Below are 22411 nucleotides of genomic sequence, written 5' to 3'. Positions count from 1 at the left end.
CCGGAAGTCGGGCGGAGACGCCGGAAGTTGGGCGGAGACGCCGGACAGTCGGGCCGCGGCCTCCGGGCTCCTGTGGGAAGCTGGTCGCCAGTGCCGCGGTTCTTCGCAGACGCAGCCGGTTTTGGGGTTCGGGCTGCGCGGCGGCCACGGGGTGTTCCGAGGAGCTCCCGAACACGTCTGCGGGCAACAATGTCGCACCCGTCACCCCAGGCAAAGCCGTCCAACCCCAGTAACCCCCGAGTCTTCTTGGACGTGGACGTCGGAGGGGAGCGAGGTGAGGAGGCGGGGCTCCCGGGGTCGGGGTCCCAGAGGCTGGGGCGGGCCCGCGACCTTGTACCGGTGCCCTGGGGCGTGCGGAAGTTTCTGGAGGTTTCTGTTCGGGGGTGGTGGCGGCCTTTGGGTCTGTCTCGCCCGACTTGGCCGCCCTTCCCTGCCACCTGCTTTTATGTTTGGGGGACATTCAGAAAACCCCGGATATGCGTCTCGGGGGCTCCCGTCGCCTAAAAGTTCCGGATTTTTGTTTTATTTGGTGGACAAAACTGAGGACGTTAAGGCCGGGGTGCAGCCTGGCAGATAGCTCTGAGGACTGCTCTGAAGGGCTAAGGGAGGAGCCGGGATATATAGGAGTTTTTGCAACAAAAACCAGGTCGTGGGAACATCAAAAGATGACCGTTAACAGAGGAAACCAGGCATGTCAAGTTAAGGGACGTAGCGCTTTTCTGTGTATAAGGAGATGCAAGAGTCCGGGCTCACTGAAACCCTTCCTTGGACGTGCACCTCGGCTGCCGGGGCCAGCGTCCTGTGCTTTCTCACCCTGAGTCTCCTTAGGGGGCACCTTTGGGCTGGCTGCAGCGGCTGAGGGCTCGGTGGGCTTGGCACTGGGCAGCCCGTTTGTCTTTATGCTGAGCTCCCGCAGGGCTCACTGTGCAGGCGGCTGTAATGAGAGGGCTCGATGGCTGCAACATCCTTTGCTTACTGGTGGGGCAGGTGATCCTCTTCCATTGACCGCGCGCGCATACACACCCCCCCGCAACACACAGACTTATATGTATCAGTACTTTGATTTTGTTTTGAAATTTAGTGCCAGGTTTATCTTTTACCTGCCTTAGGAATTGTCTAGAATGTGAACTTTTTAGCTTTTGCTTCAGAGGCAGCACTGGGCAGGTTCCACAGAGCACAAAGACTACAGCTGTACCTACAGCATGGCCGACGTGACCCCTCAGGATGTTTCATTTTCTCCTGTTGGTTACTTGGTGATGGGAAGTTATGAGCACATGTCAGAGAAATTAATCAAATGAAAACCATTCCTAGTTCATGGTGTCCTTAAATGGTGCTACTCTTCTGGCTGCTGTGTTGATGATCTTTTGTAAGATGTAGTAAAATAATTGTTTCAAATTCATCTAGATACATGATACTTAACATGAGGTAGACTGAATTTGAATATTAGAAAACTGACCAAAAAAGAGAACTCGGTATTTCAGTCACCATAAAATTACCAACTCTCCTTTTACCATTTGCTTATTTAGCTGGTTGTTCTGCATACTGACACAGTTTCATTTTTTCTTTCAGTTGGTCGAATTGTCTTGGAATTGTTTGCAGATATTGTACCCAAAACTGCAGAAAATTTTCGTGCATTGTGTACAGGAGAAAAAGGCATTGGACCCACCACTGGGAAACCTCTACATTTCAAAGGATGTCCTTTCCATAGAAGTACGATGCGTTTTCTGAATCTGGTTTTCCTTATAGGTGATTGAATCCTGTTCTTTAGGAGTTAGGGAAGAAAACACTAAGTAGAGGGTGAGAGTTAACAATTACATATATTGGATTATTATCCAGCCATAAAAAGTAATGAAGTACTGATACATGGTACCATGGGGACAAACCTCGAAAATATTATGCTAAGTGATAAAAGCAAGACACAAAAACAAAAGGTCACTTGTTGTTTAACTTCATTTATATGAAATATCCAGAACAGATAAATCCATAGACACAGAAAGCAGATTGGTGGTTGCCAGGGGCTAGGGGTAGAGGGATGGGGAGTGACTGCTTTTAATTTGTACAAGGTTTCATTTTGGGGTGATGAAAAGAACTTGAAACTAGACAGAGGTGATAATTGCCAATACTGTGAATGTACTAAATGTCACTGAATTGTACACTTTAAAATGGTTAGTGGTTAATTTTATGCTATGTAAATTTTACCTCAATTAAAAAAAATCCTCCAAACTGTATGAACCAAAAAAAAAAAAAATTACTGTTAGTTTCCAAAAGGATGCTTTGAGATCTGAGATGATAGCTCAGTTTCATAAAGGTTGGTCTGTGGAAGGTGGAATTAATTATGGGAGGGTACTAAGGTTTATTTATACAGAAATGGACTATCCTAGCTTCACCAGGGTGTGGCCATGGTAAACAGACAGAGCTTGGGTAGCTTGACTACCTGGTGACAGAAAGTTATGCCTACTTCTTGGGCAGGATTGCTTGGGAAGACTGCAGCCAACTTAAAGATTCTGTGTCTTGGACACCTGGTGTGATGTGTGATCAAAAGGTGACTTTTCACACTGTGTAGTCACACCTTTGTTCAGTGATTATTTGATGGCTCCCCCAATAGACTGTAGGCTCCATGAGTTCAGAAACTGTATCTTCTCACCATTTTGTCCTTAGCATCCAGCATAGTTATTGAGTAGGCCCGCAATAAATATTTGTTCAATGAATAAACAAATGAGTTAAACTATAATTATGAGTATTTAAATTCTTCTAAAACTTGATTAAGAAAAAATTAACAGTGATTTTTTTTTAAAAGAAGATGTTGGGGGTAGGAGTTTATTAATTTCTTTTATTTATTTTTGTTGTTTTGGGTCTTCGTTTCTGTGTGAGGGCTTTCTCTAGTTGTGGCAAGTGAGGGCCACTCTTCATCGCAGTGTGCGGGCCTCTCCCTGTCGCGGCCTCTCTTTTTGCGGAGCACAGGCTCCAGACGCACAGGCTCAGTAGTTGTGGCCCACGGGCCTAGTTGCTCCACGGCATGTGGGATCCTCCCAGACCAGGGCTCAAACCCGTGTCCCCTGCATTAGCAGGCAGATTCTCAACCACTGTGCCACCAGGGAAGCCCCTAACAGTGATTTTAAAATACTTAAACTGTTGATTTATTTTCACGTTTAATAAACTACCAAAATATAAGCAAACCATGGAGATATTGCAGGTTCAGTTCCAGTCCACTGCAATAAAGCGAATATTGCAGTAAAGCAAGTCACACAAATTTTTGGTTCCCCAGTGCATATAAAAGTTATGTTTATACTGTAGTCTATTGTGTGTAATAACATTATGTCTGAAAAAATAGTATGTACCTTAATCTAAAAATACTTTATTGCTAAAAAATGCCCAAACAATTATAGTAGTAACATCAAAGATTACTCATCACAGATCACCATAACAAATAATAATGAAAGTTTGAAATATTGCAAGAATTACCAAATTTGACACAGAGATATGAAATGAGCAAATGCTTTTGAAAAAAAAATGGCACTGATAGACTTGCTCTATGCAGGATTGCCACAAGCCTTGCAAGTTGTAAAGAAAAAAAAACCACAGTATCTGCAAAGCGCAATAAATGGAGGAGTGCCTGTGTGCTAATAAAGGGTGTGCAGAAAAGAGTTAACGTATCAGGCCTGAGGCTGCTGGCCTTAGAAGAGTCTACTTGCAAGGGTGGCCACTGCCTGGAGTCAGGGAGCGTGGCACTTGAACCTCTCTCTGAATCCTGGAGGTGATTTACTCTGCCTCGACTCTTTGTGCAATCTGATTTATGCTGGACAGTGCTCTCCTTTGGGAGTCTGGAAGTTTGCTTCCTGCTGGGCAGACAGTGCCTGCAGGATCAGCCCCAGCAGAGACCTCGGGTGCTGAGTCTCTACAGGGCTCTCCTGGGGAGAAACACTGTGCACATGTTGCTGCATTTCTTTGCTGGGGAGAGGAGGAATGTGCCCTGTGACCGTTCATGGGAGCGAGGGAGCATAAGGGAACACCTGGATTCCTCCAGGCTCTGCCCGTATCTTCTCTTCCTGTCATCCAGCTGTGTCTTCTTACTTACTACATCCGTGTAATACAAACAGATACCGAGTTCTGTGAGTCCTGGGAAATCTCTGAGCATGCGGCAGTGTTCTTGGGAACCCTTGCTACTAAGTGATAATATTTGCTGAAGTACTTGCATTACAGTGTAACAAACCTCTTGGGAATAATTGGTTATTCAGTAGCATTTTTGAGTAACCATTATGTGCCCAGCCATGCACATGGTTACCAAGGAGGAAAAAAGGAGTTGCTGTACGTAGTTGTTTGCCGGGAGAGACAGATCATTATGATACATATGATAAAAGGGAGGTAGAATCAAGATGCTGTTGGAGAAGAATAAGGAGTTCCAGTTTTGGGGCCTGACAGTTCTGTAGGGGAGGTGCCACGCGGACTGTTCTTTGAGTGTTAGTGGGCCATCAGGGAGTGGGAGTAGCTGGGACTCAGACTGGGAAAAGCCTTTTAAGAGTTTGCAGTTGTGGACGGGGGCGGGGAAGGACAGGAGAGAAGTTGTCCTCATTACGACATATCCGTTAGTCAGCATTGCTGCCGTCATCTGTAGCTTCTAATGGCGATTTTCCTTTTTTGTAGTTATTAAGAAATTTATGATTCAGGGTGGAGACTTCTCAAATCAGAATGGGACAGGTGGAGAAAGTATTTATGGTGAAAAATTTGAAGATGAAAATTTCCATTATAAGGTAAAGTAGACAAAAATGCGTGTTTCTGATAATAAAAGTTATGTGCCTGGGATACTTGTTGAATTAGGATAAATGCCTCAGATGTGCTCAGATCTCCTTTATTTGTGAAAGGTATCATATTTGTCAATATACATCTTTTTTTTGGTTAATAAATTTATTTTATTTATTTATTTTTGGGTGTGTTGGGTCTTCATCGCTGCGCGCGGGCTTTCTCTAGTTGCTGTGAGCGGGGGCTGCTCTTCATTGCGGTGCGCGGGCTTCTCATTGCAGCGGCTTCTCTTGTTGCAGAGCACGGGCTCTAGGCACAGTAGTTGTGGTGCGTGGGCTCAGTAGTTGTGGCTCACGGGCTCTAGAGTGCAGGCGCAGTAGTTGTGGTGCAGGGGCTTAGTCACTCCGCGGCATGTGGGGTCTTCCCGGACCAGGGCTCGAACCTGTGTCCCCTGCATTGGCAGGCAGATTCCTAACCACTGCGCCACCAGGGAAGCCCCATAAATATACGTCTTTAATACGCAAAAATTTCATCCAGTAGTGATTTTATTGGCAAGAATGCAACAGCTATTTCATTGTGATCCAGGTTTATATACTTCAGTAAAGCCAGTGTGTTTTTAAGGGTGGCCACCATATGGCAAAACTGTTTCCAGGAAAAATGTGCTCATCAGAGGGATGGTATGCTTTATGCTTAAATTTGAAGAGCAACAAAAGCATCGCTAATGTCTGGGATGTCAAGGGATTTGCACACTAGCAGATCTGGTTAACGTCCAGGCTCCTAAAGGACATTAGTGGTGCCTGTGCCTTCTTATCTTCCTGGTCCCAAGATGTCCCCGTTGGGGTATGTTGCATCATTCAGGTTATAAGAATGGACATGTAAGTACAAAAGTAAAGTGACTTTTTTTGGAAATGAGGAATATGAGCAAGGTAATTAGGATAATTTGAGAATAAAATGTCATCAGTCTTTTAAACAGTTTATTGCCTGCAGCTAGTACTGTCACTGGCGCCAAAGAGTTTATAAAAATGAAACGCCTTCATGATAAGGAATTAAAAATCTTGCCAGAAAGACAAGATTAAAACACATAGGACAACTGGAGAATAATACAGTAATACGCTAGTAAATGCTAAGTTGCTTGTGACTTTCTGTGTATGCTGTAGGAAGAAAGTATGATACATATTAGGGAAGACACTGAGGGGGAATGGGTACTTAAGCTGGGCAAACTGGACCTCACAAGGTGGCTGAGATTTGGTTAGAAGGAACTAGAATACAGATGCCAGTTTGAGGGAGGGATGTGAGTGAGGAAGGACAAAGGCGTGAGGAAATAAGGTTAATAATATTTAATATCGTGGGAAGAGCACCAAACTTTTGGAAGGGAGAAAGGGAAGCTACCAGAAGGATGAACACTAAGATCATGTGACGGACATGTTGAGAAGAAGCAAGGGGGCCTTTTGCAAGGGCATCTGGTTCTTCTACACGCTTGGTGGCCTTGAAGGCAGGGCTAGATTTAGGTTGAGGGGTAAAGGCACCTTAGGCGGGAGGACCAGCATGAGTGTTACACGTGCGGCCCAACAAGGAGTGCGTTTAGGAAGCCTTAGGGTCAGGTGGAAAGAGGAAGACAGTGGGGCCACGGAGCCTTTGAACAGGCTGGGCCAAGGTAGGTGTTGGGTTTCGGGAGGTACGCAGCGGTTCCTTTTGGGCATTTTCTCAAGAAGTGCTTCACCGGATGAAAGCCGTGATATTTGGCTTCCTTGGAGAGTAGGAAAGGACCTAACGGAACTTCCAGTCTAAACTGAATGTCCCTCGCTGTTCTCAGTGTAAAGAAAGAATCATAAAGGAAGAATCATAATGTAGGCCTGAGAGCGAGAGCGCTGTTGAGTGCTTTTCAGAAAAAAACGCCCCTGTCATAAGAAAGGGCAAAGCCGAATCACTAGGTCTCCATCTTAAAGACGAAGCGTAAGCACTTTCTCAATACGGCCGGTTTAGAAGTGCCACCCCTGCCCCCCACGATTATTTCTGTTACTTCATTCGGTTTCATAAGCTTTTCTTAAAGTTTAAAAAGGGATTAAGTATCCCACGTTTTGTGAATTAAAGGTTACAGTTGGTACAAAGTAAGATTACACTACACGGTGTGATCTAAATTGTATTGCAGTCCACCCTAGTTTTGTGAATGGTTGGTAGAGAGTAATTCAGACAATAACTCTAACCTTGGTTTTCTTTAATGGCGTATTCCTGCAGCATGATAAGGAGGGATTACTGAGCATGGCAAATGCAGGCCGCAACACAAACGGCTCTCAGTTCTTCATCACGATGGTTCCGACTCCTCACTTGGATGGCAAACACGTGGTGTTTGGCCAAGTGATTAAAGGAATGGGTGTGGCAAGGATTCTGGAGAATGTGGAGGTGAAAGGTGAAAAACCTGCCAAAGTGAGTACCAAGTGACAGGGTAAGACCCTCGTTATCCTAGCTGCCGTCTTAGCAAATGTAAGGAAAAGGCTCAGATGATGGTTAGCTGAAAGACGTTAGGACGGCTCCTGTTAAAGAAGCCTGGCCCTGCCACTTTTTCTTCAAAGCTCTTTTGTACACTGGGAGAGATGAGGGCAGTTTAAAAGGAGGTTGTTATGATTTCAGCATCAGTCTTGCTGATTTTGGTAACTTAACTCTTCTAGACCTGCAAAACTTTGAGTCAGTGTGTATACGAGTACAGAGAGAGCAGGAAACCGGGAAACCTTGGTCTCCTCTCTGCCATTTAACTTGTGGTTTAGGCTTGCTCTTGTTATTTAACTTTCCTTGGCCCGTTTCCTCAGCCTACATAAATCATTTAAGGGTTTAGACTGGATTATGTCACTCCCAAGAGGCTTGTGCTCTAAATGTGTGTGAATCCACCCTCACGGGCAGGGTTGTGAGTGGAATTGGAGACTCAGACCTGCAGGAGGGGGGCTGCCACTCAGTGTGCGAAGGAAACAGCAGTCAGTGAGTCGAAGGCACGTGCCCACGTAAGGAGAATCCCACGGGGAACGATGAAACTTCCCACGTAGTCTGTGTGCACGGAGCTCCTGGACAGCAGCAGCAGGCACGTGTGCTGCGAAGTGACCCTGCTGTGCTCCTCGGGGTGTGTGCAGAGGTGCGCTTCCCGACGCCAGCCTGTCGCATCAGAAGCAGCTTGGACGCTGTTGCTCATGCCTTGCGGCTGGAGAGCTTTTAAGCCCAGACTCTTGTTAAAGTCGTCATTAATATGGTAGACGCTTCTACAATTGAGGGTTGTTTTTACAGTTGTGCGTTACTGCAGACTGCGGAGAACTGAAGGGAGGGGATGATTGGGGAATATTCCCCAAGGATGGATCTGGTGACAGTCATCCAGACTTCCCCGAGGATGCAGACATAGATGTAAAAGATGTGAGTACTTTCACGTGGGTTAAAGTTTAAGTACTTAAACTGCTAAAAATATTTAGCCCTAAAATTTTGATCTTTTTGTATCAGTCTGTCTCAATGATAGAACTTAGCACTAAACCGCGTTATATACTAAAACCCAACATATTCGTGTTCTTTCTTTTGTACAGGTAGATAAAATTTTATTAATAACGGAAGACTTAAAAAACATTGGAAATACTTTTTTCAAATCCCAGAACTGGGAGATGGCCATTAAAAAATACACAAAAGTTTTAAGGTAATAAAATATTTTTAATAAATTGCTGTAAGAACTTGAAATTGAATTATAAACTGAAATTCAAGAGTTGTTTTTTCTATTTTTGGCATATTACTTGCAGAGTAGCCAGGTATATTGAAATAGGTGCATTTCTTTGGTTGCTTCCAGATTCTTATTTTGAAAAATTTCAAAACACAGAAAAGTTAAGAATAGTACATGGATACCCATGTACCTTTACCTGTGTTCACCAGTTTTTAAGTTTTGCCACACTTGTTTGTTTTTTTTTGGTTTTTTTTTGCGGTACGCGGGCCTCTCACTGTTGTGGCCTCTCCCGTTGCGGAGCACAGGCTCCGGACGCGCAGGCTCAGCGGCCATGGCTCACGGGCCCAGCCGCTCTGCGGCATGTGGGATCTTCCCGGACCGGGGCACGAACCCGTGTCCCCTGCATCGGCAGGCGGACTCCCAACCACTGCGCCACCAGGGAAGCCCTGCCACACTTGTTTTTGCAGAATCATTTTGAAAGGAAGTTGCAGATACCATGACACTTTACCCCTCAATATTTTAGCAAGCGTTTCCTGAGAAGCCAGGACACACTTCTACTTAGCCTTAAGACTATGAAAACATCTCCCAAATATCATTATGTCATCCACATTCAGAGGTCCCCAGTTGTTTCAATTTTGTTTTGTTTTTATGCCAGTATCCATTATATCCTTTGGTTTTATGTCTCTAAGGCTCCTCTAATCTTTAATCTCCACGTTTTTTAGTCATTTGCATTTTGTGGCGTCGAAGCCCGTTGTCTTACGGAATACCATCTGTGTGTTTATTGCTTCCTCAAGGTTAGTTTGAGGTTACATATTTTAGCAAGGACTTGAATAGGTGACGTGTATGTTTCCTATGATACCGTGTCCTGAAGGCACGTGGCAGTTTCGCCCGTTTTGAGTTTTGGCACTTGGTTGAAGTGGCGTTAGCCACGTCTCTGTTATGAAAGTACCTTTCCCCTTTGTAAATAATAAGTCCTCTGTGAGATGATAACTGTGAGATTTTGTGAACATCTCATTCCTAGCCTTTCATCCAGTGGTTTCAGCATCATTGAAGCCCTTTGCCTGAATCAGTTACTACACTGACGCTTGCAGAACTGCGATTTTCTCAGTCATTCTGCAGTTACGAGCTGGCATTCTTCTGTTTGAAAGACCCTCTACCCCTCCTTCTTTTAAAGTATTACTGTAGTATTTGATCAATTCAACGAATTATACTATTACCGTCGTTCTTTCTGATGCTTGAAGGCTTCCCAATTGTCTGATGGGAGCCCCTTTCCTGTATCCCTTTGACTGTTCTGTTAGTCTGTGAGCTCTTGCTTTCTGCCACAAGATGGTCCAGACCCATCTTATACTTAACCTTGTGTCCAGATCTGAGTTTCTCCAAGGAGCCCTGATTCTTTTCAGTGGGGGACAGACTCTAGAAATCAAATTCTGGGGGCCAGGCCCTTTTCAGTAAACAGCTAGGAACTACAGTAAAAGACAAGTCAGAATCACCACCACAGGGCTCTTCACCTGTCCCCATTCCAGTCCCTGTCCCACAATGACAGCCTTGGTTCCAAACCTAATTACACTGGAAAGTGGGTGATGGAAACCTGAGCTTTACAAATAGAAGTGTTCCTTACTGTATAATCTCTAGGTTTGGGGATTGTTCTTAAGTTGTCTTCTTTGAACATTTTGGGAAAGAAGTTGGAACAAGTAAAAATCTTCTAAAGGAAAGCATTTAATAAAAAGATTGTGGTCATTAAGAACATTAATATTAGCACGTGATGAACTTTTGTATCAGAACTGACGCAGCACGTTTTGACCGAGTGGAGGAGAGCAGAGTTAAGTCTTAATGGGGGCTGCTTGTACCGATGTGTTCTCCAGGTATGTGGAAGGCTCGAAGGCTGCTACTGAGAACGCAGGCAGAGCAAAGCTGCAGCCTGTCACTTTGAGCTGCCTGCTGAATATTGGAGCCTGCAAACTGAAGCTGTCCGATTGGCAGGGAGCAGTCGACAGCTGTTTGGAGGTAAGTCTGTTGATGTTACCTTTTTGAAAGAGTTGGATGATGACTTACTACTTTGAACAAAAGCAGTTTTATGTGACACTACTGTTATCTTATTGCGGAGGACCTAGTGAGACCCAGTGAAACATAATCTAAGTCACTTTATCTCTGAGTATTTTGGACCTCAGTTCTTCCTCTCAGACCATTCATTTAGCTTATAACACTACATCACTTAATTTCTCTGAAGACACTTTCCTCCTCAGCTCATTTATTCACTTAACAGTTGAGTGCCTGTTATGTGCCAGACATTGGAAGACAGAGCCAGGAATGACTGCGACTGTGGCCGGCGAGGTTGTTAGCAGAGCATCATCGCTTTGCCATCTTGAGCAAGTTCCTACTTGCAGAGTCTGAGTTTCTTCGTACGCCAAATGGAAATACTGCTTTCCTCCTGGGATTGTTAAGACCATGTGTAATGCACGTAAAGCGTTTAGTGCCGTGCTGGGAGCAGGTTAAGCAGCTAACAGACACTTCGGTGTTTTAATTGAAAGACCCCCCACCTTGAGGAGCTTTTTTGGTGGGAGAAGGAGTCAGTTTCAACGTAGGGCCGTCAGGACTTGTACAGGGACAGTGCGTGCTGTTGGGACACATAGGAAGGTGCCCTGCCTTCACGGGGACGTCCGGGAGTGCTAACGACAAAGCTGGCAAGGTGGCAGCCTGCCTTCCTTAAACAGAGCAGTTATGACTGCCTCCCTCTTGCACAGTTTGTTTGAACAGTTTTCCAAACTAAAACATATATTTTAGAAAGACCACCTCTAGTAACTTTTATGTATATTGCACATTAATCTAGGTCACAATGATCAGCTATGCCCGAGCAAGTGGAAATAAAATGAGGTCCTAATTTAGTGGGGTAGGTGGAATAAGGAATAAGAATGTGTTTATTAGGAGGGAACATGCGACAGAGGACGAGATCGCTCTTCACTCTGGATCGCTTTTTGACCTTTGTGAGGCAGATAATATACACCCTTTTCAGTAAAATCGAAATATTGACCTCTAAAAGATGTTACTAAAGATGTCACTATTTTTAAAATGTTTCAGAGGATAAACCTATTAAAAGTTACTCATGCTCCTGAAAAACCCCTAGATGTCAAGCAAATGAGTGTATCCAAATTTCTATCCAGAATGTTTTTCTCCTATCAGCTAGGGCCCAATCAGGAGATAGACACCACACAGTAATTCCAACAGAGAAAGGTTACTGTCAGATACACATAAGGGGCAGATTGGAGTAGCGAGGGGTTGGCTAGGAGAGGGAACGCTGAAGGATCTGGGCATTGCAGGGTATATGTGTATGTATATGTGCAGAGACGTGTGTGATGCAGGAGCAGCTGCTCCCTCTGGGGTGCATGGAGGCCCTGGGCCAAGACCCAGGCGCGACGGGGAGGGGGGCTGGGCCACACTGGGTGCCCCGGAGCTTGGGGGAGCTCGCGGGAGGCTCTCAGGGACCTGGAAGGGAAGTGGGTCCCTCGCCCGTGGGCACTGGGCGCCCTTTGCTGACAAAGCAGCGTGTAACCGGAGGCTCTCAGGGCCCAGCGCCCTTATCACAGAACAGTGAATGGCTGGTTTGGAGCTAACGGGCAGTAAATGGAAATCCAGCATGTATACTTAGTACTCAGTACTTAGATAAAAATATTAACTGTATAACTTTCTGTAGGCCCTTGAAATAGATCCAGCAAATACCAAAGCACTGTACCGTAGAGCCCAAGGATGGCAAGGACTAAAAGAATATGACCAAGCATTGGTAAAGTTTTGTTTTAAATTTTATTTTTTAACATCTTTATTGGAGTATAATTGCTTTACAATCGTGTGTTAGTTTCTGCTTTACAACAAAGTGAATCAGTTACACATATACATATATCCCCGTATCTCTTCCCTCTTGTGTCTCCCTCCCACCCTCCCTATCCCAGCCCTCTAGGTGGTCACAAAGCGCTGAGCTGATGTCCCTGTGCTATGCGGCTGCTTCCCACTAGCTATCTGTTTTACGTTTGGAAGTGTATATATGTCATTGCCACTCTCTCACTTTGTCCCAGCTTACCGTTCCCCCTCCCCGCATCCTCAAGTCCATTCTCTAGTAGGTCTGCATCTTTATTCCCGTCCTGCCCCTAGGTTCTTCATGACCATTTTTTTTTTTTTTTTTTTAGATTCCGTATATATGTGTTAGCATACGGTATTTGTTTTTCTCTTTCTGACTTACTTCACTCTGTATGACAGTCTCTAGGTCCATCCACCTCACTACAGACAACTCAGTTTTGTTCCATTTTATGGCTAATATTCCATTGTATATATGCGCCACTTCTTCTTTATCCATTCCTCTGTTGATAGACACTTAGGTTGCTTCCATGTCCTGGCTATTGTAAATAGAGCTGCAATAAACACTGTGGTACATGACTCTTTTTGAGTTATGGTTTTCTCAGGGTATATGCCCAGTAGTGGGATTGTTGGGTCATATGGTAGTTCTATTTTTAGTTCTTTAAGGAACCTCCCTACTGTTCTCCATAGTGGCTGTATCAGTTTATATTCCCACCAACAGTGCAAGAGGGTTCCCTTTTCTCCACACCCTCTCCAGCATTTATTGTTTGTAGATTTTTTGATGATGGCCGTTCTAACTGGTGTGAGGTGATACCTCATTGTAGTTTTGATTTGCATTTCTCTAATGATTAATGATATTGAGCATTCTTTCATGTGTCTGTTGGCAATCTGTATACCTTCTTTGGAGAAATGTCTTCTGCCTATTTTCGGAGTGCGTTGTTTGTTTTTTTAATATTGAGCTGCATGAGCTGCTTGTAAAATTTGGAGATTAATCCTTTGTCAGTTGCTTCATTTGCAAATATTTTCTCCCATTCTGAGGGTTGTCTTTTCGTCTTGTTTATGGTTTCCTTTGCTGTGCAAAACCTTTTACGTTTTCTTAGGTCCCATTTGTTTATTTTTGCTTTTATTTCCATTTCTCTAGGAGGTGGGTCAAAAAGAATCTTGCTGTGATTTATGTCATAGAGTGTTCTGCCAATGTTTTCCTTTAAGAGTTTGATGGTGTCTGGCCTTACATTTAGGTCTTTAATCCATTTTGAATTTATTTTTGTGTATGGTGTTAGGGAGTGTTCTAATTTCATTCTTTTACATGTAGCTGTCCAGGTTTCCCAATACCACTTATTGAAAAGGCTGTCTTTTCTCCACTGTATATTCTTGCCTCCTTTATCAAAGATAAGGTGACCATAGGTGCGTGGGTTTATCTCTGGGCTTTCTATCCTGTTCCATTGATCTATATTTCTGTTCCTGTGTCAGTACCATACTGACTTGATTACTGTAGCTTTGTAGTATAGTCTGAAGTCAGGGAGCCTGATTCCTCCAGCTCCATTTTTCTTTCCCAAGATTGCTTTGGCTATTCGGGGTCTTTTGTGTTTCCATACAGATTGTGAAATTTCTTGTTCTAGTTCTGTGAACGATGCCAGTGGTAGTTTGATAGGGATTGCATTGAATCTGTAGATTGCTTTGGGTAGTAGAGTCATTTTCACAAGGTTGATTCTTCCAGTCCAAGAACATCGTATATCTCTCCATCTGTTGGTATCATCTTTAATTTCTTTCATCAGTGTCTTATAATTTCCTGCATACAGGTCTTTTGTCTCCTTAGGTAGGTTTGTTCCTAGATATGTTATTCTTTTTGTTGCAATGGTAAATGAGAGTGTTTCCTTAATTTCTCTTACAGATTTTTCATCGTTAGTGTATAGGAATGCAAGAGACTTCTGTGCATTAATTTTGTATCCTGCTACTTTACTAAATTCATTGATTAGTTCTAGTAGTTTTCTGGTGGCATCTTTAGGATTCTCTATGTATAGTATCATGTCATCTGCAAACAGTGACAGCTTTACTTCTTTTCCAATTTGGATTCCTATTATTTCTTTTTCTTCTCTGATTGCCGTGACTAAAACTTCCAAAACTATGTTGAATAAGAGTGGTGAGAGTGGGCAACCTTGTTTTGTTCCTGATCTTAGTGGAAATACTTTCAGTTTTTCACCATTGAGGACGATGTTGGCTGTGGGTTTGCCATATATGGCTTTTATTATGTTGAGGAAAGTTCCCTCTAGGCCTACTTTCTCGAGGGTTTTTATCACAAATGGGTGTTGAATTTTGTTGAAAGCTTTCTCTGCATCTATTGAGATGACCATATGGTTTTTCTCCTTCAATTTGTTAATATGGTGTATCACATTGATTGATTTGCGTATATTGAAGAATCCTTGCATCCCTGGGATAAACCCCACTTGATCATAGTGTATGATCCTTTTAATGTGCTGTTGGATTGTGTTTGCTACTATTTTGTTGAGGATTTTTGCATCTGTGTTTATCAGTGATATTGGCCTGTAGTTTTCTTTCTTTGTGACATCCTTGTCTGGTTTTGGTATCAGGGTGATGGTGGCCTCGTAGAATGAGTTTGGGAGTGTTCCTCCCTCTGCTATAGTTTGGAAGGTTTTGAGAAGGATAGGTGTTAACTCTTCTCTAAATGATGCATAAAATTCGCCTGTGAAGCCGTCTGGTCCTGGGCTTTTGTTTGTTGGAAGTTTTTGTGTGTGTGTGTGTGTGGTACGCGGGCCTCTCACTGTTGCGGCCTCTCCCATTGTGGAGCACAGGCTCCGGTCACGCAAGCTCAGGGGCCATAGCTCATGGGCCCAGCCGCTCCGAGGCACGTGGGATCTTCCTGGACCAGGGCACGAACCCGTGTCCCTTGCATCGGCAGGCGAACTCTCAACGACTGCGCCACCAGGGAAGCCCTTGTTGGAAGATTTTTAATCACAGTTTCAATTTCAGTGCTTGTGATTGGTCTGTAGATATTTTCTATTTCTTCCTGGTTCGGTCTCGGAAGGTTGTGCATTTCTAAGAATTTGTCCATTTCTTCCAGGTTGTCCACTTTATTGGCATACACTTGCTTGTAGTAATCTCTCATGATCCTCTGTATTTCGGCAGTGTCATTTGTTACTTCTCATTTTTCATTTGTAATTCTATTGATTTGAGTCTTTTTTTTTTTTGATAAGTCTGGCTAATGGTTTATCAGTTTTGCTTATTTTCTCAAAGAATCAGTTCTTAGTTTTATTGCTCTTTGCTATCGTTTCCTTCACTTCTTTTCCTTTATTTCTGATTGGATCTTTATGATTTTTTTCCTAATGCTAATTTTGGGGGGTTTTTGTTCTTCTTTCTCTAATTGCTTTAGGTGTAAGGTTAGGTTGTTTATTTGAGATGTTTCTTGAGGTAGGATTGTACTGCTATAAACTTCCCTCTTAGAACTGCTTTTGCTGCCTCCTATAGGTTTTGGGTCATCATGTTTTCATTGTCATTTGTTTCTAGGTATTTTTTGATTTCCACTTTGATTTCTTCAGTGATCTCTTGGTTTTTTAGTAGCATATTATTTAGACTCCATGTGTTTGTTATCTCTTTTTCCTGTAATTGATACCTAGTTTCAGCATTGTGGTTGGAAAAGATACTTGATACGATTTCAATTTTCTTAAATTTACCAAGGCTTGATTTGTGACCCAAGATGTGATCTATCCTGGAGAATGTTCCACGAGCACTTGAGACGAACGTATATTCTGTTGTTTTTGGGTGGAATGTCCTATAAATATCAATTAAGTCCATCTTGTTTAATGTATCATTTAAAGCTTGTGTTTCCTTATTTATTTTCATTTTTGATGATCTGTCCATTGGTGAAAGTGGGGTGTTAAAGTCCCCTACTATGATTGTGTTACTGTTGATTTCCCCTTTTATGGCTGTTAGCCTTTGCCTTATGTATTGAGGTGCTCCTATGTTGGGTGCATACAATTGTTATATCTTCTTCTTGGATCGATCCCTTGATCAGTATGTAGTGTCCTTCTTTGTCTCTTGTAATAGTCTTTGTTTTAAAGTCTGTTTTGTCTGATTATGAGAATTGCTACTCCAGCTTTCTTTTGGTTTCCATTTGCATGGAATATCTTTTTCCATCCCCTCACTTTCAGTCTGTATGTGTCCTGAGGTCTGAAGTGGGTCTCTTGTAGACAGCATATATATGGGTCTTGTTTTTCTATCCATTCAGCCAGTCTGTGTCTTTTGGTTGGAGCATTTAATCCATTTACATTTGAGGTAATTATCGATATGTATGTTCCTATTACCATTTTCTTAATTGTTTTGGGTTTATTATTGTAGGTCTTTTCCTTCTCCTGTGTTTCCTGCCTAGAGAAGTATCTTTAGCGTTTGTTGTAAAGCTGGTTTGGTGGTGCTGAATTCTCTTAGCTTTTGCTTGTCTGTAAAGGTTTTAATTTCTCCATCAAATCTGAATGAGATCCTTGCTGGGTAGAGTAATCTTGGTTGTAGGTTTTTCTCCTTCATCACTTTAAATATGTCCTGCCACTCCGTTCTGGCTAGTAGAGTTTCTGCTGAAAGATCAGCTGTTAACCTTATGGGGATTCCCTTATGTGTTATTTGTTGTTTTTCCCTTGCTGCTTTTCATATTTGTTCTTTGTATGTAATTTTTGATAGTTTGATTAATATGTGTCTTGGCATGTTTCTCCCTGGATTTATCCTGTATGGGACTCTCTGTGCTTCCTGGACTTGATTAACTATTTCCTTTCCCATATTAGGGAAGTTTTCAACTATAATCTCTTCAAATATTTTCTCAGTCATTTTCTTTTTCTCTTCTTCTTCTCGGACCCCTATAATTTGAATGTTGGTGTGTTTAATGTTGTCCCAGAGGTCTCTGAGACTGTCCTCAATTTTTTTCATTCTTTTTTCTTTATTCTGCTCTGAGGTAGTTATTTCCACTATTTTATCTTCGAGGTCACTTATCCGTTCTTCTGCCTCAGTTATTCTGCTATTGATACCTTCTAGAGAATTAATCTCATTTATTGTGTTGTTCATCTCTGTTTGTTTGCTCTGTAGTTCTTCTAGGACCTTGTTAAACGTTTCTTGTATTTTTTCCATTCTATTTCCAAGATTTTGGATCATCTTTACTGTCATTGTTCTGAATTCTTTTTCAGGTAGAGTGCCTATTTCCTCTTCATTTGTTAGGTCTGGTGGGTTTTTGCCTTGCTTCTTCATCTGCTGTGTGTTTCTCTGTCTTCTCCTTTTGCTTAACTTACTGTGGTCTCCTTTTTGCAGGCTGCAGGTTCATAGTTCCCGTTGTTTTTGATGTCTGCCCCCAGTGGCTAAGGTTGGTTCAGTGGGTTGTGTAGGCTTCCTGGTGGAGGGGACTAGTGCCAGTGTTCTGGTGGATGAGGCTGGATCTTGTCTTTCTGGTGGGCAGGTCCACGTCTGGTGGTGGGTTTTGGGGTGTCTGAGGCCTTATTATGATTTTAGGCAGCCTCTCTGCTAATGGGTGGGTTTGTGTTCCTGTCTTGCTAGTTGTTTGGCATAGGGTGTCCAGCACTGGAGATTGCTGGCCGTTGGGTGGAGCTGGGTCTTGGTGTTGAGATGGAGAATTCTGGGAGAGTTTCGCTGTTTGATATTATGTGGAGCTGGGAGGTCTCTGGTGGACCAGTGTCCTGAACTTGGCTCTCCCACCTCAGAGGCTCAGGCCTGACGCCTGGCTGGAGTACCAAGAGCCTGTCCTCCACGCAGCTCAGAATAAAATGTAGAAAAAAAAGAAAGAAAGAAAAAGAAGGTAAAATAAAATAAAGTAAAATAAAGTTATTAAAATAAAAAATATTAAGAAAAAAATTTTGTAAGTAATAATAATAAAAAAAAAAAAGGACAGACAGAACCCTAGGACAAATGGTAAAAGAAAGCTATACAGACAAAACCACACACAGAAGCATACACATACACACTCAGAAAAAGAGAAAAAGGGGAAAAAAAATATATCGTTGCTCCCAAAGTCCACCTCCTCAATTTGGGATGATTGTCTATTCATGTATTCCACAGATGCAGGTACATCAAGTTTATTGTGGAGCTTTAATCCGCTGCTCCTGAGGCTGCTGGGAGAGATTTCCCTTTCTCTTCTTTGTTCGCACAGCTCCTGGGGTTCAGCTTTGGATTTGGCCCCGCCTCTGCGTGTAGGTCGCCGGAGGGCGTCTGTTCTTCGCTCAGACAGGACAGGGTTAAAGGAGCCGCTGATTCGGGGGCTCTGGCTCACTCAGGCCGGGGGGAGGGAGGGGTACGGATGTGGGGCGAGCCTGCAGCGGCAGAGGCTGGCACAACATTGCACCAGCCTGAGGCGCGCTGTGTGTTCTCCCGGGGGAGTTGTCCCTGGATCCTGGGACTCTGGCAGCGGCGGGCTGCACAGGCTCCCGGGAGGGGGCTGTGGAGAGTGACCTGTGCTCGCACACAGGCCCCTTGGTGGCGGCAGCAGCAGCCTTAGCGTCCCATGCCCGTCTCTGGGGTCCGCGCTTTTAGCCGCGGCTCGTGCCCGTGTCTGGAGCTCATTTAGGTGGTGCTCTGAATCCCCTCTCCTCGCGCACCACCTGCCTCTTCAGCAGCTCCAGACTTTTCCCGGACTCCCTCCCGGCTAGCTGTGGTGCACTAGCCCCCTGCAGGCTGTGTTCACGCCGCCAATCCCAGTCCTCTCGCTGCGCTCCGACCGAAGCCCAAGCCTTAGCTCCCAGTCCCCGCCCGCCCCGGTGGGTGAGCAGACAAGCCTCTCGGGCTGGTGAGTGCTGGTCGGCACCGATCCTCCGTGCGGGAATATCTCTGCTTTGCCCTCTGCACCCACCCCTGTGGCTGCGCTCTCCTCCGTGGCTCCAAAGCTTCCCCCCTCTGCCACCCGCAGTCTCAGCCCGTGAAGGGGCTTCTAGTGTGTGGAAACCTTTCCTCCTTCATGGCTCCCTGCCAGAGGTGCGGGTCTCGTCCCTATTCTTTTCTCTTTGTTTTTTCTTTTTCTTTTGCCCTACCCAGGTACGTGGGGGAGTTTCTTGCCTTTTGGGAGGTCTGAGGTGTTCTGTAGTTGTTCCATGTGTAGATGTAGTTTTGATGTATCTGTGGGGAGGAAGGTGATGTCCACGTCTTACTCCTCCGCCATCTTGAAGCTCCTCTCTGTTTTAAATTTTAATTAAAAAAGAAAACCACTTTCATAACTCATAACCTAATATTTCTTTAATTTTTTTTCCCAATTAAAGGCTGATCTTAAGAAAGCTCAGGAGATAGCACCAGAGGATAAAGGTAAGTTGGCAGTTTCTGTAGTGCAAGTTCATTTTGTCCCTTAAGAATTGATCCTCATGAACTAGCATACGTTTTGCCACTTAGAGGTTGCCTTGTCCAGCAGATACTGCAGAGCGCCTGTTCCAGGCCAGACTCCAGGCGTGCTGGAGAAAGCACATGTCAGGGTCCTGCCTTCAGCTTACACTGCAGCCACTGTCCACGTGTCTGAAGACTGTGTGCTCTGCTGTCCTGTAATTCTAGATGGAAGAGCAGCGTTAGAAGACACAGTATTTAGGGCGAATTTAGTGTTTGGGACCATTTCTTAAGCTGAACGTGGCCATTACCTAAGTATTCTAGCTACTGAATATGTTTTAGGAAAGTTTTGGAAAGCAAATATAAGCCTGTTTTTCAAATAAACCAAGTACACATGGTGATTCTAGGTCTAGATGTGGACATAGGTCTTTGGGGAGGCACTTCAGTGGGGTCCCCCCTCTGATGGAAGGGAGAAGGCGTATCTGTGTGTAATTCAGTTAGTTTCTCGGTGGACAGTCTCCTAAAATTGTGCTCTGTGGTTTTTATGTTTGTGTGGTTGCCTTCTCCAAGTAAAATACACTGTTAATACGGCTCAGTTACCCTTCGAAGAGTTAGATCATTTTTTATCACACTAAAGCATGAGTTTGCTGGCCAGCCTAATTTTTTGGATGTTTTGAGAAATAACTCATATTACATATTTATTTTGCAGCTATCCAGGCAGAATTGCTGAAAGTCAAGCAAAAGATAAAGGCACAGAAAGATAAAGAGAAGGCAGCTTACGCAAAAATGTTTGCTTAATAAGGAATTCAGTTTTGCTTAAGTATGCATTGAAGTGAGACAATTAAAGGATCTTGTCTATTATGTATGATCCCTAATGTGTTCCCTCTGAGAATTCAGTTCCCATTGTTTGCAGTCTAGGAATACAGGTAGGGATTCACTCTTAATAGACCAGTGTTACAAAATATGCTGAAGTTGAACTCATTTTAAATGGTTCTCTGCATTACAAAGGATAATGGTGTCCAGTGTATTTTAAACTTCTAGACACATCTTGTTTGAATAAACAGATGAAAAGTTAAGTATGTATGTTGTTTCTCTCAGTTCTTTGATGCATCTGTCTGTGACGTGTGTGCAGGGCTGGCAGACGTCTCTAAAGGGTCAGGTAGACATTACAGTGTGTCACAGCTACCCAGTTCTGCACTTGGAGCTCAAAAGCCCCCATCGACAGTGTGTAAGCCAGGAGGCACTGCTGTGTTCCAGTAAAACTGCGTAAGAAGAGTGGTGGGCTGGACGCCAACCTCTGGTCTAGGAGATACACTTTGCTGGAAGTGCTGAGCCTGATGAGTCAAATGTACATTGGAGGCCAGTAGTGCCAATAGTGTTTGACTCTCGGAAGACTTGGAGAGAGAAGTAGATGCTACATCACTTATAAAGTTTTATTTAAGAGAGATTCATAATGTGGGACAGTTTTAGGTATAGTATAAAATTATTTCACTGATAATTACTTTATGAACATTCTGATTAAAAATATATTTAAGCTTTTTTTGACACCTGTGAACTTCCAAACATTTGAAGTTAACTTGCCGTCCATTTTAGAGACACTGGCACGGGTGAAGCCGGCTGCAGTTTACATTCCATTGTATGCTGGGCCTCCACCGCCTTCAGGTACCACCCAGTTAATATTCTGACTTGGATCCTTAATATCACATGTTTTACAGTGCACACAGTTCTGAGCATTTATCTGTAGCCGAAATCCATCACCTTGTTCCAAAGGTACAAATTCATAAACTCCTGTAAGAAAACATACGCAACTCTGTGCAGTAGCTGCCTTTAAAGCAGAGGCTAAAGTCCTGGAGAAATTAGCCACAGAAGCCCTCAGCGTTTGTGGACTGAATGTTTACCCACAGAATATTACAGAGATCTGGGTGTGTGCATTTGCTGTTGTATAAATTAAAAATGATAAAAGCAGAAGGTACAGCAGCATGTGGCTGAGTTGGTGTTACCAACAAGGGAACTCGAGGTTGAGCAGTTTTCGGGTGTGATGTTATGTACGGACATACTTCAGAGACCCAGACGCCGCAATAAAGTGAATTATCACAATAGAGCAAGTCATGTGAATTTTTTTGTTGCCAGTGCATATGTAACAGTTACATTTACGCTACTTTGCAGTCTGTGAAGCGTGCAATAACAGCATGTCTAAAAAACAATGTACATGCCTTACTTAAAATACACTTTATTGCTAAAAAATGCTATCTGAGCCTTCAGCGAGTCATACTAACATCAAAGATCACGGAGCACAATATCAAATACAATAATGAGAAAGTTTGAAATTTTGCAAGAATTACCGCATGTGACACGTGGAGTGAGCAAATGGAAAAATGGCGCCAGTAGGCTTCTTCAGCACGGGGTTGCCAGGGACCTTCGCTTTGTAAAAAAAGCAGTATCTGCCAGGTGCAATAAAGTGAGATCTTCCCATATACATGTGTGCCACGACTGCACAGACAGATTAGGTCAGCCCTTACCCTCAGCTTACAACCCAGTGAGATGACAGAAATGGTGAAAAGATAAAGTCAAGACAGTCAAGGTCCCTCCCTCACAGAGCGTATGTTCTAGTTCCTGTCCAGAATGTACTGATTTTCACACACCTGAATGCTGTTCTACCAGCACTCGAGACCCAGTTCCTACTATAATTCTAGTTGAAAGCTCAGCACTGGAAGATACTGTATCCATGATGGATTTAAAGTCCAGGACGATTTCCCTGAGCTGCATGTGGCCAAAATCTAGTATTTTAGGCTATGTACACATATATAATGTATATGTGTGTGTGTACATGAGCAT

At 43.6% G+C, this 22411-nt stretch overlaps 2 protein-coding genes across 9 annotated transcripts in view; one reads left to right on the top strand and one right to left on the bottom strand.

The window, feature by feature from the left end:
- Positions 1-41: 41 nt before the first annotated feature.
- Positions 42-20655, top strand: PPID (peptidylprolyl isomerase D). 5 transcript variants are annotated; one of them, XR_003434924.1, is made up of 11 exons: positions 43-274; positions 1570-1746; positions 4642-4748; positions 6973-7161; positions 8008-8130; positions 8295-8401; positions 10285-10426; positions 12111-12197; positions 17570-17621; positions 19522-19564; positions 20286-20353. XR_003434924.1 is itself a non-coding variant. In XM_027116826.1 (10 exons), exons 1-10 carry the CDS (start codon positions 190-192, stop codon positions 19796-19798), a joined length of 1191 nt encoding a protein of 396 aa, XP_026972627.1. In that variant the 5' UTR covers positions 42-189; the 3' UTR covers positions 19799-20274. The 5 variants fall into 5 exon arrangements, 4 of the variants coding, with proteins under 4 accessions (XP_026972627.1, XP_026972629.1, XP_026972630.1 ...); XM_027116826.1 differs by lacking the exons at positions 17570-17621; positions 20286-20353 and adding an exon at positions 19668-20274 and having other exon boundaries at positions 42-274; XM_027116828.1 differs by lacking the exons at positions 17570-17621; positions 20286-20353 and adding an exon at positions 19668-20272 and having other exon boundaries at positions 1570-1710.
- A 335-nt stretch (positions 20656-20990) lies between these two features.
- The window catches only part of ETFDH (electron transfer flavoprotein dehydrogenase), a 34454-nt gene continuing 33033 nt past the window's right edge, over positions 20991-22411 (bottom strand). For all 4 annotated transcript variants that reach the window (XM_027116822.1, XM_027116825.1, XM_027116823.1 and 1 more), the window contains one exon: positions 20991-21364. In XM_027116822.1, coding sequence (XP_026972623.1) covers positions 21201-21364 — 164 coding nt within the window. In that variant the 3' untranslated portion in view covers positions 20991-21200. The remainder of the gene's footprint in view (positions 21365-22411) is intronic.

The sequence above is a fragment of the Aethalodelphis obliquidens genome, unplaced genomic scaffold, assembly GCF_003676395.1.
Source record: "Aethalodelphis obliquidens isolate GAN/ISIS:26980383/991018 unplaced genomic scaffold, ASM367639v1 scaffold17, whole genome shotgun sequence".
NCBI lineage: Eukaryota > Metazoa > Chordata > Mammalia > Artiodactyla > Delphinidae > Aethalodelphis > Aethalodelphis obliquidens.
The sequence above is the reverse complement of the archived record's forward strand: the minus strand, read 5'-3'. Positions and strand labels throughout refer to the sequence as shown.

What these genes read in the sequence shown, in the direction of transcription:
- PPID (XM_027116826.1), top strand. Translation starts at nt 190, where the DNA reads ATGTCGCACCCGTCACCCCAGGCAAAGCCGTCCAACCCCAGTAACCCC. An exon ending in GAATCTGGTTTTCCTTATAG is followed by an intron (nt 1,747 to 4,641) that starts GTGATTGAATCC and finishes CCTTTTTTGTAG; the next exon opens with TTATTAAGAAATTTATGATT. An exon ending in AAGGTGAAAAACCTGCCAAA is followed by an intron (nt 7,162 to 8,007) that starts GTGAGTACCAAG and finishes TTGTTTTTACAG; the next exon opens with TTGTGCGTTACTGCAGACTG.